Below are 17,559 nucleotides of genomic sequence, written 5' to 3'. Positions count from 1 at the left end.
TTTATTGTCGGTGTGTTGGTTTCTTCTTTTTGATTTTCAATTAGATTTATTTCGTCAATATAGTCCTCAAAATTGTCTTCTTCTTCATCATCTATGATCGGTTGCTGATTCAAACACGAACCTCCTTGACAATGCTTGCATATGACTGAACATAGCAATCCTGCTTTTCGACAGCTACAATTTTGTTCATATGTTTTTGTGCAGGCACAACTAATCACATTCAAAAGAGTATCCGGTGCTGGTGACTTTTTCGTGAAAACTGGATTTAGTTTACCATTATATTCTTTCCAGCCCCAATTCTGTGGATCTAATTTATTGCCACGCCACAACTGTATTTGCAAATAAACTCGATGTGAATGTTCTCTTGCCGCATCGACAGTAGGTGGAAGTCTAGCTAGTTGAACTTGTTTTTTGTTAGAGGCTGCGGTTGTTTGAAAAATATCATGTCTTAATTTATTCAAAGACGTAAAGTGGGCTGGAGCTTTATATAATGTTAAAAGATATTTTTCTCCGGCACGTTCAATTTCTTCCGCCGATGAAGATTCATTATTAAATATTAATAATGAATTGTGTAATTCCGGGTGTTTTTGAACTGTTTTCAGGTGTTTTATTTTACCTTGTTGAAATAATGCCGAAGTAGTATCACATCCACCAATCGCATGGATAAACATAAAATATTGAATCTCGTTTTTAAAATGTTCTTGTAGACTTCCAACAGCATAAGATCTTGTTTCTATTTTTCCTCTACCCGGTTTTTCAAATATTATTGTGTTTTTTGGAGGACTTAATGTTAATAACAGTATAAGTAAATCAATATCCTCACCTATAACCACTACTTGTATATTATCGTCGGTGTTTCGTACAGCTGTATTGACAATAAGTAAATCTGCGTCATCTTCGGCTTGGCGAACAAGAATGCCCGAAGTTAAAAACTTTTCGGTCAACATTGTGATAAGCCTCATTTTATTCTCAGTATTGGATAAAAATTTTTCTTGGGTAGTTAGTACATCCATCGACTCTTCAAAAATTATGTTTGTACTCGTATACATATTTTTTCGTCGCTGCCTCTCTGAATTTTTAATATTTAGTTCGGTATTTGCGTATCCATCAAAGACAACTACGCAATTAGATCCATAGTGTCTTTTCACGTAGTTTACATAATTTTCTATGATATTGCCATACGTCGAAGTTGATGGCCATACTGCCCATACAACGCGATGCAATAAGAAACCTCCATCGATTACTACAACAACATTTTTGTCCAAAACATTATATGTGTTTGTTGTAGTTAGAAACACATCATATAAAATCGATTTTTTTGTTTCCCGCATTTGACCTGATTCGTCGAACAATGAAAGTGGAATAGGTGATAATTCGTATTCAAAACATTCTTTGAGCTCTTCTTCAGTCTTAACTCTTATCATTATTCTTTGGAAGAGTAACAAAGGGTCAATTGATAAAATTTCATCTCTAATACAAACCGTTAGTTCTCTTGCAAAATCTAAAGAGACAACGCGATTTGCTCGTTGTAACTTGATATCACTAAAATTATCACCTATAACATTTTTCATCGTCTGTTAGCCCACTTCTTGTGCTTGATAACAATTAATTTGTTCATTCCCTACAACTCCTGTTGAAATAGACATAATTTCGTGTAATTCCGGAAAAGGGCTATGTATGTTTAACCAATTTGAAAGTATACCGATATGTTTGTTATCGATTTTCATGCGAGAATCACGTTGATCAACATGTTGCTCTGGCGTAAAATGAAATGTATTTGTAAATTGTTCTATTTGGTCGGTTATTGTACTTGCAACTGGAGTGCCTATAAGCCAACGAACTAAAACACTGTTTTGAAAACTACTACGGCTGGCTCGCCATACCACAAAAATTCCGATTCAACGTTATACAACCACTTCGATAATATATATTATACACGTTTATAAAATCCAATGACATTATTTATACTGTATATTTTATACAATCATACGACTATTTCAAATGTACGACTTACAGTAATTAAAATTGTTAAAATAATTTAACGTTATATTATGTAAAATTATCTGCTCGTTAACTTTTGTCATAAGTCATTTCAGCGTATCATTGACGGTTTTTGCTCAAACACAATAAAAAAAAGACAAAAAAAATTTATTTTTTATATTTTTTTAAAGTATAACACTTATCGCAACATATATATACAAAAAGTACCTTAAGTCTATGGTAAATTTTATGGTCTTTAATTTTGGTCATAGGTATTTTTATTGTAAATTGAAAAGCTGACGAGTTATAAGCGAAAACAGTGAAAGGGTCGCGCCACCCTTTAAAGAGGGGTGGAGAGATACGCACAGGGGGTAGGTGTCAGGACTTTTTGTATATTTATAAGTTAGGTATAAACAACTCACATACAAAAATTTAGCTTTCGGCAATTTTTTTTTAGTAGATTGTAATTAAATTTCTGATTCTTGTATTTTGTAATTGTCGACAAATTGTTCAATTATATCGCCACTACAGTTATAAAAAACACTATTACTTACGGTAATTGAAATTTTTTAAATAATTTAACGTTATATAATGTAAAATTATCTGCTCGTTAACTTTTGTCATAGGTCATTTCAGCGTATCATTGACGGTTTTTGCTCAAACACAATAAAAAAAAGATAAAAAATTTAAATTTTTTATATTTTTTTAAAGTATAACACTTACTGCAACATATATGTACAAAAAGTACATTAAGTCTATGGTAAATTTTATGGTCTTTCATTTTGGTCATAGGTATTTTTATTGTAAATTGAAAAGCTGACGAGTTACAAACGAAAATAGTGAAAGGGTCGCGCCACCCTTTGAAGAGGGGTGGAGAGCTACGCACAGGGGTTAGGTGCATATATTCCTTAAATTTCTAAGTTTTAAAGCATTGATTAAAATTAAAATTGGGAACCGGTATAGCTTCGTATCTTTCAAAATCGATATCAGTTAGGTTGATTTGCTGTTGGATACGTGTATTTTGATAATTACATTACATTTTGAGTGGAATACATATTATTGCATGAGGCAGATGAAGCATATAGTTCTTGTGGCTGTTGTACTTGGGTGGATAATTCATTAATAAATACAGTCTGGAGTTGGTTTCTTATGCGTAGTTTTTGTAATGGATTCATTGTGTGAAAATATGGATAAGTGACTTCAGGAATAACATATCTTCATCGTCTTTTATAACTGGAGTTATATTGGATTGAAGTGAAGCAGTTAGTTTTTGTTCCTCCAGTTTCAGTAACTCACTTTCAAAATCTTTATTTGATTGATCTTTTTTCCGTTTTGTCGAACTACTTCGTGAAACATCTAAAACACTTGAACTTTTTGGTGGTAATGTCGTAAGAATAGCAAAAGAGTCAGTTTCTGATTAGGGTCTTGATGAAGATAGTTCAATCTCAAGTTCTCATTCGGGCCTTGGTGAAGGTTTTTCAATCTCAAGATTGTTTGCTAAGCTTATGTTTTCCATAATATAAGAATCACTAAAATGTCCAGTATCGTAATTTTATGATAAGTATGAATTTTCTCTGTGCGAATGGCGATAGCCATTTCGAATCCGGCTTCCCGTCATATAAAATAATAATGGATTATTTATTAAATATACAGTGGAACCTCGATAAGTCGAAATTCAAGGGAAATGCAATTTTTTCGACTTATCAAGGTTTTCGACTTACTAAGGTTTTCGAGTTATCAAGGTTTTAGAAAAAAATTCGACTTAAAGAGTTTTAAAAATGTATGTATGTATTAAAGTTTTTAATTATTATGTACTTAGTATATATGTATATACAATGTAAAAAAATGTGATTATACAGATTATTTAAATAAAAAAAATATTACAAAAAAATATAATAAAACATGTGTTGCAACTTTATAAAAGATAATTTATTATTTTACTTTGACTTAAAATTTGAGATTTGCTATTATCAATTGTATTTTCTATTACATTTAAAGCAGAGTACACTTTATCGTCCACATTACTCAATTGTTCGGTGAATGTCCTTAGCAATATGAGGGCTGCTGTTGCTTGCTTCATTGAAACACGATGCACAGGCTCAGATGATGCTTCTTCGATGTCATCAACATCTTCAGTGCCACGGACGGAGTCAGTTATATCGTCGTCTGTCAGAATACCAGAAACAGCAACGTCATGGTCGATTTTAACAAAATCGTCAAACGTTTCTTCCACGATTCTATAACGACTTGCTATCATCGCCCATGCTCTGTCATCCGTATCAGTATTTTCGATTATAAGCATCAATGTGTCGTCTTTCTCAGATTCAAGTACAAATCCACACATTCTAAAGCAGTTCACGATTGTTGACGTTAGATAGTTGTTGATAGTGTACTGGCTGGTATTCCAAATTCTTCAGCGATGTCCTTCTTCTTCCTTCCACTTTTCACTGCTTCAAAAACATTTTTTTTTCTCCAATAGTAAGAGTTTTTAAATTACGAGGCATTTTTACATTCACTACCGTACACAGACACCGCACACGCGTAATCGATCGATCGCAACTGGCAATACCGATACAAATTAAAAATACTGTTACGTGCCAAGGTTAGTTAATACATACGATAATAAACACAATAAACGCGATTAGATAAAATTATCGGAACGGACAAGCCGGTTAGAAAAATGTTTATAAAATTATCTGTCATTATCCGTCATGTTTGGAGCACAGAATGTTCGAGTTATCTATAGTTTTTTTTTCGAGTAATCGAGGTTTTCGCAAGGGGACGGAATTTTTTTCGACTTATCAAGGTTTTCGACTTATCGAGGTTCCACTGTATGTTAAATCCACAGGACTTTATTCTCCTTTGAATGATGGCGATATAAATATTATATTATTTGAAGTAATACCCATACGGGGTTCAAAAATCGACTAACATTTTGAAAACATTTCCATGTAGGGCAAAGCTGCAAAAGCTTAAGGGGGAGACTTCATTTTTAAAAAAAAATAAAGTTTACATTTAAATAAGTAAAAAAGTGACGATACGTATGTATTTATTTACAAGTATATTATGTGTGTACATCCTCATAGTGCACTATGACTTTTCAAATACGTCACTATGGTTATATTATGGACGGAAGGCGTATTAGGAAACCCAGGACGTCACAGAGCGCTTTATGAATACCACGTTCTCATTGGCCAATTTCAAATATCCCGCTTTTTTTTTATCATTTATCAATTAGGATTTAAATTATTTATTTGAATATTAAACATTATAATATTATATTATTTAATTAACAAATAAAAAGGACTATTTCCTAACGTAGATCCAAACTTACTTAAATGGTTTTTTTTATTTTAGCTTAATAAATCCAATTAAATATATTAATATTTAAAAAAAGTTATTTCTGGTCAGGTAAACAATATTTGCACTATATTAGATTATTTAAATTAGGTAGGTACTAAAGCTTTCGGTAATGTGGTAGTCTAGTTCATTGATTATTGAAAAGTCCTGTTATTATTTTCAATTTTCAATTTGTATAATTCATTATTACTACACTTACATCATCAGTGGTCTGCATATAATATTTTTTACACATTTATTAAAGGAGTAAACTTATTATTAATAGCACTATATAATTATGTGTATTTAATAATAGGTATGGTATAACCAATCAAATTAATTCAACCTTTTTAAAATGCCATGCAAGTATTATGTACACAAACATTAAGGTAAGTAAAAAAATACATACATGCCTACCTTCATAGTCAGAGGTACCTAGGTATATGGGTTACACAATGAGCCCCTCACATCTTAAACTTATGTCTATGCGCAGTACTTAGAGGTGTAAAAGCTGGAAAACAATTGTAGGTAGGTACCCACCACAGTACCACATATGGCACATTAGTTGAGTCTGAATGTGATTCAATTGTCCTGTATTAGTCCCCTATTTGCGTTTATGCGTTTCCCTATTACAAGAGTGATGAAAATATTGTTTTGTATCGATTATTGATTAATGATAATGATTGTGGTTTATGATTTTGTGTATTAAATTTTCATAGCTTTTATTAGATTAGTCAAATAATTTTTTTAATGGACGGAAGGAAAAGGTTGAGTGGCTATCAATACAAAAAATTAGCTAAAGAAAAATGTAAACGCGAAGAGGAAGTGCTGTCGAAAGTGCCCAAGTTGGGAACTTTTTTTAAAACGAAAACAATTGATCTGCCTAGTGCTTCGTCAGAGTCAGCTGAAGAAATTAGACCAACACCATCTATCGATGAACTTAAAAAATCCGATGAAAATAACGGTTCGACAATTTTAAAGGGTATAGGTCTACATTTACGTTCGATGTTTGACAATGAATTTCAGTATTTATTAGTTATATTGCACAACGGACAATGCAATTAGATTCTAACATTATATCTATAATTTTTTACACTAAAAGCATATTATTATTTCATTAAAAACCTGACTCTAGTTTTCATTCCAGAAACCGGCCTTAATAGGCCATCTCTGCTTGTTCCACCTGCGTCTGCGCCTACAACAGAAACTAATCAAGAAAAACAAGAAAGTTTATTTACATTTAGTGACGATCCTGCTCAGTGGGTTATAAACGATTATTTTCGTGGCTATATCGCAAAACACGGTTGTAACCAGAATAAAAACGCAGATTTCAAGCTTTCCAGGTGAAAGTATGCGAATGAGAATCAATATAGATCTATGTCAGCTTCTTTATTTCAAAGAAAAATGCACAATAAAGAAATCTCCAATCGTTTATGGCTTATATACTCAGAAAGCAAGAAATCTGTTTTTTGTGGCCCCTGTTTGCTCTTTGGTTGTTATGGACAGAATTCTTTTTGTAATTCGGATGGATTAAATGATTGGAAGAACGCCACTGTTTGTGTTGGACAACATGAAAATACACAAGACCATAAGAAATGTATTTTAAGTTTGAAAGACAGAGGATCTGTTTTGGGAAAAATTGATCATGATTTGACTGCCCAACTTGATAAGGAAATATCATATTGGCGAGAAGTTATAAAAAGAGTGGTTGCTGCTGTCAAAACATTGGTTTCTCGTGGACTACCTCTTAGGGGTGACGCAGAAAAAATCGGTTTCAAAAATAATGGATATTTTTTAATGCTCTTAGAATTCCTCTCTAAATTTGATCCATTTATGAACGAACATATTAAAAATTACGCAAACAAAGGTAGTGGCTCAACAAGTTATTTGTCAAAAACGATTTATGAAGAATTGATTGAACTTATGGCAAAAAAAGTAAGGGAGACAATTATTGCAGAGGTGAAAAAAGTGAAATATTACTCAATAATTGTTGATCTTACACCTGACATTTCTCACGTAGATCAGCTTGCTTTTATTTTAAGATACGTACTACCAAATGGTGTAGCAGTTGAACGTTTTGTAAAATTACTCGATAATGTTGGACATACGGGTACAGATATGTATAATGCTGTGAAAGAAACTCTAAAAACCTTGCAAATAAATTTTAATGACTTGAGAGGTCAGCCATACGACAATGCTGCAATTATGAGTGGCATTTACAAGGGTCTTCAAGCCCTCATAAAAAAAGATAACTCTCTGGCACACTTTACACCGTGTGCTGGACATGGATTAAATACAGTGGGCACACATGCTGCTGATTGCTGCCCTGAAGCAATTTCATTTTTCGGTTTGAATCAAAATGTATATAATTTTTTTAGCGAATCACCAGCAAGATGGAATGTATTACAATCTTTTGCGAATTCAAAAAACATAACGCTTAAGTCCCTATCCAACACTCGTTGGTCTTCACGAGCCAATGCGGTAGACATGCTATATAAATTTTGGGAAGAAATATATGGTGCTTTGATATCAATTGAAGAGAATCTGTTGGAAAAAGCAGCAACTAAAAACACAGCGAACAGTCTTAGAAGAAAGCTGGAACATTTGGAAATGGCTATTATGGTGAATGTATGGAATGTTATACTCGATCGTTTCAATGTTGTGCTCAAAAGATACAAAACGTCAGTACGAGTATGAGCGAAGTGCTTGATCTGTATAAATCTCTCGTTGATCTTGCTAAAAATATTCGTAATAATTTTGATCATTACGAGGAAAAAGCCCTAAAAATGTCGATAAATAAGGTGTATAAAAATGAGATGAAAAGGAAAAAATATCGACGTCTCCATGCGGACGAAACTAATTAGGGGCAAGTTGAATTTAACGGAAGATCATATTTTAAGATAAAAACATTTATTCCCATCATGGATAAAATAAGAGATCAGCTCGAAAATAAATATGAGCTTTACCGAGACATTTTTCAGAAATTTACAGCGCTTCTAAGATTTGGCGAATTAGATGAAACTGATCTCAGAGAAGAAGCTGAAGTTTTACGAAATTATTTTACAGATGATTTAGAGTCATCATTTGCAAATGAATTGATTCATTTTAAATTATACTGCAAAAATAAAAGTATTGAGAAAGATTCCCCGTCAAAACTACTCCAACACATACGTGATCATGATCTGACATCTGTTTTTCCAAACATAGACATCTCGTATAGATTATTCAATTGCATGTCTGTTACAAATTGCAGTGCCGAGCGTAGCTTTTCATGTTTAAAACGTATAGAAAATTGTTTAAGGTCGGCGACATTAGAAACACGTTTAAATAGTTTGATGCTTCTCAACATTGAGGCTGAAATATTGACAGCCCTAAATTTCGACGATAGAATCAACACATTCGCCCAACAAAAGGCACGAAGAAAATTTTTTTAAAGTAACCAGTGTATATCTTGACTTTTGTATTTATGTATTTGTATTTTAAAATTAAATCTCCTGTTTCTTGAGTACTTGATTTTATAAGTTTTTAATTGTGCACTAAAATAACACTTATATGAAGCTCATATTGGTTTTAAAAAAATGATTATACAATCATATTATACGATTTTGAGGCGGCATTGTCCTAATAGCCTAGGGCGGCTGAAGAGGTAAGTCCGGCACTGATGGCGTATAATATTAACTAAATTAAATTAATTTAATAATTTATAATATATTTATCACACACGTGTAAATCCCAAACAGCACAAGCAAACTGATTAACAAACACTATGAGACTGCAGTAGGTACTGAATATTGTTATCACGCTCAAAAGCTTACGCTATTTATGTACCGCCATTAAATTGCTCGCGACCAAATGACCTCGCTCTTAAGGCGCGCGCTCATGACGCGACACCATAACGTAGTTCATCGTTTTTTCGTCTCTCATACTTCCCATCTTGATTTCGAACAGGCCCGTAAATTTTCCACACATCTCCAGAAACACGAGCATTGTGTCGCAGAAATGTATCCATTTTGTCTCCGATTTGATGCGAGACAGAAAGTTGCTGTTTTGTTGGCTTGATGTAAACCCGGGCACCCGGCATAATACACTAACTATTTAATGAGATAAGTTATAATTTTTATAAATTCTTATATTTTTAACACAATAAATAATATATAATATTATAAAGAAATTATGTTTAAATGTTTTTGAAGGGGTTGTTATGCATTATCAAATTAGAGGACTCGATTTTCAATTTTTCATTTTCAAAATCCATAAAATTGTTATAACCTAGCCGTTGACTTAACCGCTTAGAATTATAAAGTTGCAGGTAGCAAGACCGATGTTGATTAGATTGATAGGATTTTGTTGAAATAATAATAGTCAGGTGTTGAAGTATAAGTTGAATTTATTAATTGTCACAAAAAAACTCTCTTAGTCCGAAAATTAACACAATGTTCAGCGTGAAGGTGCTCGCAAGTAGAATGAGTATACACGTCTAATGTAAAGGCTGTTTCTGGTCTGGTTTTATAGGGCCTCCTGCTCTCCTACTTCCCCCTAGTCTATCGAAATATTTGTGGACCTCACAGGAAGTGATTCAAAATATTATCTATTCATTCTTACGCCTGGCTATTCGAGAATCATGTCCCATTATTATCTTTACCATATATGTTATATGCCATCCGTTAATATTCAGATACTATGCGTTATTGATATATATATATGTTTACATTATAAATAATAATTATATATTATATTCACATGACTATGATATTGTTCATATTTCTACTGTCGGCTTTTTTATATAGTTGTTCAGAAATGTGTACTATGGCTTAACTACTGTATACTAAATATTAATTATGTGTGCTCGGCCATCTGATCGTAGATCGTCACCCCCTTTCTTATTGTATGTAAATCTGCTCGTGTATGACTAATCATTGATTACTTTCTTAACATGTTTAGGTGAGGTTGTTCATCCCCATTAGAATGTGATCTCAAGGCCTTGCTTTCTTGTTGTATACCAACAGCGTATTTTAATTAGATGTATGACACTGATTTAAATTACATACTATTCTTTATCTAATCTTTTATGTTGTCTAATATACCTTAAGGCGAAACGATCACAATAATATAGTATGTATATTATTGGGTTCGTTAGAAAATTGTTTTGCATTTTTAGTTTTCACTTTTTTGATTTGTTAATAATTGGTATAATAAATTAAAATGTCAAAAATCTAGTCCTATACTTTAACAGATTCAACTCTCCTCTTCAACTTTTATAAGAAGATTTTTGCTCTAAAACCAGTATTGACAATGTCCAGTCAAAATGCCAATTTTATTCCAATAATACGGCTTACTGAATAGTTTTAGAGCAAAATATCTTAATTAAAAGTTGTAGAGAAGTTATATCGGGTGACGTATAAGACTCGATTTTTGATACTCTAGATTTTTAATATTTTTCAAATGTCATTGTAACAATATAGGGTATAAACGAGCCTTGTATTACATTTTCAAGCTTTTTTACCCAAGAAATAAAGTTTTATTGGCATTCATAGAAAAAAATACTAATAATATTGGAAACTGAAAATGTTTCTAAACAGTTCAAAACAAATCAAAATATTTTGAAAATTGTATCGTGTATAGAAAATGCAAATATAAACAACCAGTGAAATTTTCATGTATAAACGTTCATTTGTTTTAGAGTTACACCAAAAACCAAAAACCAAAATCGATTTTGTCGAACACCGATTTGGCGTAAAAATTTCAGTTTTTCCTGGTGCTTTTGAAAACGATTGACATATTCTGCCCTTGGGACTTATTGATGGTGACTGCAAAAGAAACTCTAACTGGAAATTGCACTCTTTTGAACTCAATCGAAAAGTCTGAAGGAATAAAAGCAAGCTCCCCGGCGGCTTTACCGTAAGAATTGTAGCTTCGATCACATTATTATGCATAGCCGTAACTTGCAACTGCGTTCCGTTGCACAATCTGGGAGGGTTAAGATTTTGAAGCAACATAATCGGAGTTCCTATTTTCAATCGGAACTTGTACCGTGGAAATCCAGGGGGATCTAATGAATTAAGAAATTCGGTTGGAAAATTCGTTGCTTCATTAAAGTGTCATTTAAAATTGAGGGAAATTTCAAAAATAAAGTAAAAGCCGACAAATGTATTTGATAATTCCTTAAATCAGAATCACATAATAAATATTTAAGCCCTAATATACAAAATGAAATAATAAATATCAAATAGTATATGGTGATGACATATTATTAAAAAAAATGTTCTAAAAATGTAATTCATCTAAATGTTTCTTAGTATTGGCTGTACACTCAGATATGTAACCAGAACATTTCTATTAATGGGGCCAACAAATTAGGTATCTATTAGAATTAGATGATTGAGTTGAAATTGTAGTATTTTGTAAAATAAGATTTATTATTAAGTAAGAATAAGTTTTATTTACTATATACTAGTTTACTATTTGTTGTTTTATAAATTTGAATACGTACAGTATATGAACCATAAAAATATTATTTGAGATGTTTAATAATAATAAGTATATAGGTATTACCATGACGAAATAACAAGGTATGATCACAATAAACTGAATTTCGTTCGGTCAACGCAGAATAGGATGGGAGTCATCCTCGTAATTTTATTGGCTTATATTTATCGCACGTTGTATGAGTTAATCAGGGCCGTATTTAAGATTTTGGCGCCCGTGGGCAACAACATTTTAGCGCCCCGACTTACAGTTAAATTTAAAACTACTCGGTAAATAATACTTAATATAGGAATTTGTGTGATCCATTAGTATTTAGATAAATAAAATTAAAAAAATAATAATAATCAAATACAGTGACTGGTAAATACCTAATATTAATTTATTATAATGGGTAAAAAATAACAGAATATACTAATATACAGGGGCTAAAATACCATGTCCCCTGACACACTTTGTGTCCCCTGAAAATCAAAGTGTGTCCCAAGTTTTAAAACGTGTTTTTAGTATTTTTAAAAATAACAAACATTAAACGTTTAATATTTTAATTTACTAGTTACCTATTTTGTTAACGTAAATTAATTACCTACTTATTTTATTATGGACAAGTTTGTTATAAAAAAAAGAAGAAATGCTAATGGGTCAATTTAAAGTAATTAGGTACCTGCCTTAGTATAAAATAACTAAACATGAAGGTACATAAAATATTTAAATTATTCTATGCTGTGTCTATTGAAACTTGAAAGACAATATTTTTTACTTTAATATCTACTGAAAAGTGAACTAATAAGAGCATCGTAATTTATAGAATATTGTCATAATATTATATTATTAGGTATAGGTACTATTTCATATTATAAATATGTATTGTTGTTTATTTTATGTCTAAAATAAGTTAAAATATTTAAAAAAAATGAAAGTACTAAACTGATTATTATAATCATAAATCGGATTTTAAAGATTTAGATAGTTATTTTGTCTTATAATAAATATAACTAAAAGGATCTACATACATAATAATATACATATAATATTTTATTATCACAGTTTATTTAACAAACCCAATATTATTTTCTAAACATAATCAAATTTGTTTTTAAAAACGTTGAATATTCTTATAAACTATTTTGTTACATAAATTATATTCTAATTGATGATAACATACAAAAATATTTAAATATTTTTCAATTTACTACACACATTGGTGTTTATAAAAATAATCATATCATGGGCCAATATTATATTTCGTTCAAAGAATAAAATAAATGTTCATGATTTATAATATGTCTTATAACAAATTTAAAACTATTTTTCTGGATCGGAAAAATAAATTTTTTAATGAATAAAAAATACAAATAAAAGTATTTAAAATAGAATTCGAATACTTTACAAGACTGCCCCCTAACTACGCCTATAGCCCCCACAGGTTTTATTTTTGCTATAGAAAACTCTCAAAGCCAGTGCCGGCGCGAGGGGTGTGCATAAAGTGCAATCGCACAGGGCCTCGCACTTATGGAACGGGTCTGGGGCCTTGCGATTTTATGGCCTATCAAAATGTTAAAATAATATAAAACGTTGATATTATAATATTATATTTCTCGTAACTCATAAAATCGTCTATAAAGAATATTGGGTACGGCCATGAAATGTGAATTTTTTGTTGTGTTATATTATAATTTATAATCATTGATTTTATTATTTACAAACGCACGGTTGATCGACAACGTAGTCAAAACAAACTTGAAGTCATTATTATAATATAGACGTACCCGTGGGTTGTGACCGGTTGATAATAATAGAATAGTTCATAAGTCTTAATAATATTAATCTATAATTAGATTTTCCAATAATATTAACTAAAATCCTTCTAATTTAGTATAACATATATAATAATGTTACGATAGTTTGATATCATTTCTTTTTCCTGTGAATGGTAGAATTATGTGATCATTATTTTATTATTTGTACGAATGCTCGACATACGTCAGTTGTTTTCGTTGCTGTATTCACATTTAAGTGTTGACAACTAAGAAACATTGGTGAGTCTTATTTAATAATAATAAAATATAATATACGAATTAATAAATAAATAGTACCTTCATGGCTTCATTATGTCATTAAATACTGTAATATAGTAAATAGTGTTAAAATAAGAAGACAAGAAGTAATAAATAAAAATAATGTTTGTAATTTTGTTTATAAAAATTCTAAGTATATTGCCGTCCTTAGAAAAAACGCCGAAATTTCCCTCCATGCCATTTTGAGGAAAATGACATTTTATGTTTAGTAGTTTTTGGTTGTTTTATTTTCATAAAAATAATATTTTTCAAAGTAAAATACATAATTTCTTATGGAAATATACCTGATGAATACAATGGAACTATTCAATTTTATTTTCAATTTTTCTTTCACCAAGATAGCATTCTTTTGATATTTATACTAAGTAAGCTATTAATTATTCAGAATATTTTACTGAATTTTACTGATATTTTGCTAAGCACCGATTATATTTTATTACTAATGCGGCAATATTGTTTACTTATGAACATGAAATTCTGGATAAATAATCATAGTTTATTTCATCGGCATTTTTGTTTAGGAAAAACATGTTTAACTATAATATTAAACGTAATACAGTATTATTTCTTTATTTTTTTTTCCGATTTACGGCGTTTTTTTTTAGAACGGTGTCATGGGTACCTATTGGTTATGAGCATTGAGCTGTTGAGATGTTTGATGAATGAGTTGTTTGATTAGCAAACTACATACTTACTTCTAAAATTCATAATTATATTCAAGTAAAATCAAGGGTATATAATTTTTCTTATTATGCCCAGACGAGTAAAGACGTCAATTAACGTAATTTTGACTTTAATATATTGTATACCCTGTACAGGAATGACGTATAATCACAAAATAAAACAATAGTATAATTATGTATTCTTGAGTTAGAACACATAATATGTGCTTCCATCTATCAAGGAAATTTCTTAAATTTTCTAAAATAATAACTAAATTAGGACATTATATGTATATTACATATTCTTATTTTTATTACAATATCATCTTTTTACATATGTAACATAGGTTGATTATACTAATATTTTAATTGACTTTCTGGGTGCCGGGTGGTGATTGTAAATAATAATTTTATAATTATATTTTTGATAGATTAAAATGGGCCGTAGTAGAGACATCGGGAGGACTTTTGATTCAGGTGCTAAAAAAAGAATAAAACAAAAAAAACAAGAAGAATTTTTAAAGAAACAATGTGGTGCTTTAAATAAATTTCCGGGTTTTAATTTAAAATAAACTACTTCTTCAAAGATAATAGTAAAGATGATTTTACTTTTCCACATTCTGAAGTTTCTATAAACAACATCAATTCCAGTTTTTCAAATATATCTTCTACTTCAACCTCTTATAGTACGATTGAAAAAGATCAATTTGATAATAGTTTTTTAAATATTAAGAATTTGGATGACATAAAAGCGCCAATCATTTCTACTAGCTCCTGTTCTTCATCTGCTCAATCAACTTCAATAATTAAAATATGTAATCAAGAAAAAGACAACAATTTTTTTAATAATATTGCAGTTTCAATAGCCAATGATGATATCAATAATTATGCTATTTTGTTATCTAAAAACGATAGTGTTCAACCTCTTGTTGTTGATTTGCATGATCCTGCATGTTGGCCACAAAGCATGTCGCATACAACTCAAATTCAAATTGTTGAGAGAGGTCCAATAAGCATTTTAGATATTGTGTTTCTCCTCCAAAAAAAAAGTGGGAGAACATTTTCAATCGCTCATTATTGCAAACCCATGAGTAATGGTGAAATAGTGGACAGAATGTGGTTATTTTATTCAAAAACTGCAGATCGTGTTTATTGTTTCGTATGCAAACTATTTGAGCCTACTTTAAATACCTCCCTGGCAAATGTTGGTTGTGATGATTGGGGACACCTGTCACATTTATTGAAATGTCACGAAAGAAACAAAAATCATTATATAAATATTACAAAATGGATAGAACTAAAAAATAGACTTTCCTCATCTCAAACTATCGATAAAGAGTTTTTAGCTGTTTTCGATAAAGAAAAAAGACATTGGCGTGGGGTTTTGACTAGAATTATTGCAGTTATTAAATATTTAACAAAACATTCTCTAGCGTTTCGTGGAAAATCAGATGTAATTTTTACAAAGAACAACGGAAACTTTCTTGGACTTATAGAAATGCTTTCCGAAATTGATCCAGTAATATGTGAACATATCAACAGAATCAAAAACAAAGAAACTCATGATCACTACTTAGGCCATCAAATTCAAGACGAGTTGATACAAATTATAGCTGAAAAAATAAAAGAAAACATACTAAGTAAAATTAAACAATCCAAATATTATTCGGTCATAATGGATTCTACGCCTGATATAAATCATCAAGAACAAGTTTTAATAGTTATTAGAATAGTTCTTATGAATTCGGAAAATAGTGAGGACATAATATCGATCAAAGAATATTTTTTAACGTTTATCAATGTACACTCAACAACAGGTCTTAATCTTTCAAATACTTTAAAAAATCAACTAGATGAATATAGTTTAACATTGTCAAATTGTAGAGGGCAAAGTTATGATAATGGGTCAAACATGATCGGTCTCTATAAAGGTGTTCAGTCCAGAATATTACAAAATAATCCAAGAGCTTTCTTTGTACCATGTTCTGCTCACAGTCTAAACTTAGTTTTAAGAGATTCTGCTAAGAGTTCTACCAAAGCGATTACATTTTTTGGATATCTTGGTAGAATATATAATTTATTTTCAGCGTCTACTCATAGATGGGACATATTTAAATCTCACTGTAATCCATACACTGTAAAAAAATGGTCCGAGACCAGATGGGAAAGCCGGATTAATAGTGTTAAAGCCATACGTTTTCAAGTAAAAAATGTGATGCATGCATTAAGTGAAATTTTACAGACGTCCGATGACCCAATTACTAAAAGTGAAGCATTATCATTGTTGAATGAAGTTGGAAGTTTTGAATTTTTATTAAGTCTAATTATTTGGTATGAACTACTTACAGAAGTAAATATTGTAAGTAAAAATTTTCAAAATCCTAATATGCAATTAGATGTTTCAACTAACATACTTAAAGGTCTTATTGTATTTCTTGAAAAATACCGAGACAACGGATTTGAAAAAGCAATGGAAACTGTCAAACAACTAGCAATTGCTATTGAGATTGAACCTACATTTAATGAAGTACGTTACAGAAAAAAGAAAAGATGTTTTAGTTATGGAAGTGTTGATGAAACCCTTCAAGATCCACAGCAAAATTTTCGCACTCAATATTTTTTAGTTATTTTGGATTCAGCGATTATGTCAATGTCAAAGCGATTTAACCAAATAAATAATTTTAATTCGAATTTTGGATTTTTGTATGATGTAAGCAAGTTAAAAACTATGTCTGACGAAGAAATTCGAAAACATTGCTAAGATCTTCAAATAATTTTAACAGATGGCGAAGATAAAGATATAGATGCTATTGATTTATTTGAAGAACTTCTCATTCTTCGAGAAATGGTTGATAATAATATGACAGCTTTACAGACACTGACATTGGTTAAAAAGCCATTGGGTTCATTTTCAAACGTTGAAGTTGCTCTAAGAATTTTATTAACAATTCCGATAGCTTCAGCAGGAGCAGAAAGAAGCTTTTCAAAATTAAAATTAATAAAAAATTTTCTAAGAA

At 30.6% G+C, this 17,559-nt stretch overlaps 2 protein-coding genes across 2 annotated transcripts; both read left to right on the top strand.

Annotated features, from left to right (window-relative positions):
- The first annotated feature begins 6,696 nt into the window (after positions 1 to 6,696).
- Positions 6,697 to 8,016, top strand: LOC132953092 (zinc finger MYM-type protein 1-like). The gene has a single exon (XM_061025655.1). It carries the CDS (start codon positions 6,697 to 6,699, stop codon positions 8,014 to 8,016), a length of 1,320 nt encoding a protein of 439 aa, XP_060881638.1.
- Positions 8,017 to 14,979: 6,963 nt separating this feature from the next.
- Positions 14,980 to 17,303, top strand: LOC132953086 (zinc finger MYM-type protein 1-like). The gene is made up of 2 exons (XM_061025641.1): positions 14,980 to 15,076; positions 15,130 to 17,303. Exons 1-2 carry the CDS (start codon positions 14,980 to 14,982, stop codon positions 17,301 to 17,303), a joined length of 2,271 nt encoding a protein of 756 aa, XP_060881624.1.
- Positions 17,304 to 17,559: the final 256 nt, after the last annotated feature.

Source organism: Metopolophium dirhodum, chromosome 1 (assembly GCF_019925205.1).
Source record: "Metopolophium dirhodum isolate CAU chromosome 1, ASM1992520v1, whole genome shotgun sequence".
NCBI lineage: Eukaryota > Metazoa > Arthropoda > Insecta > Hemiptera > Aphididae > Metopolophium > Metopolophium dirhodum.
The sequence above is the reverse complement of the archived record's forward strand: the minus strand, read 5'-3'. Positions and strand labels throughout refer to the sequence as shown.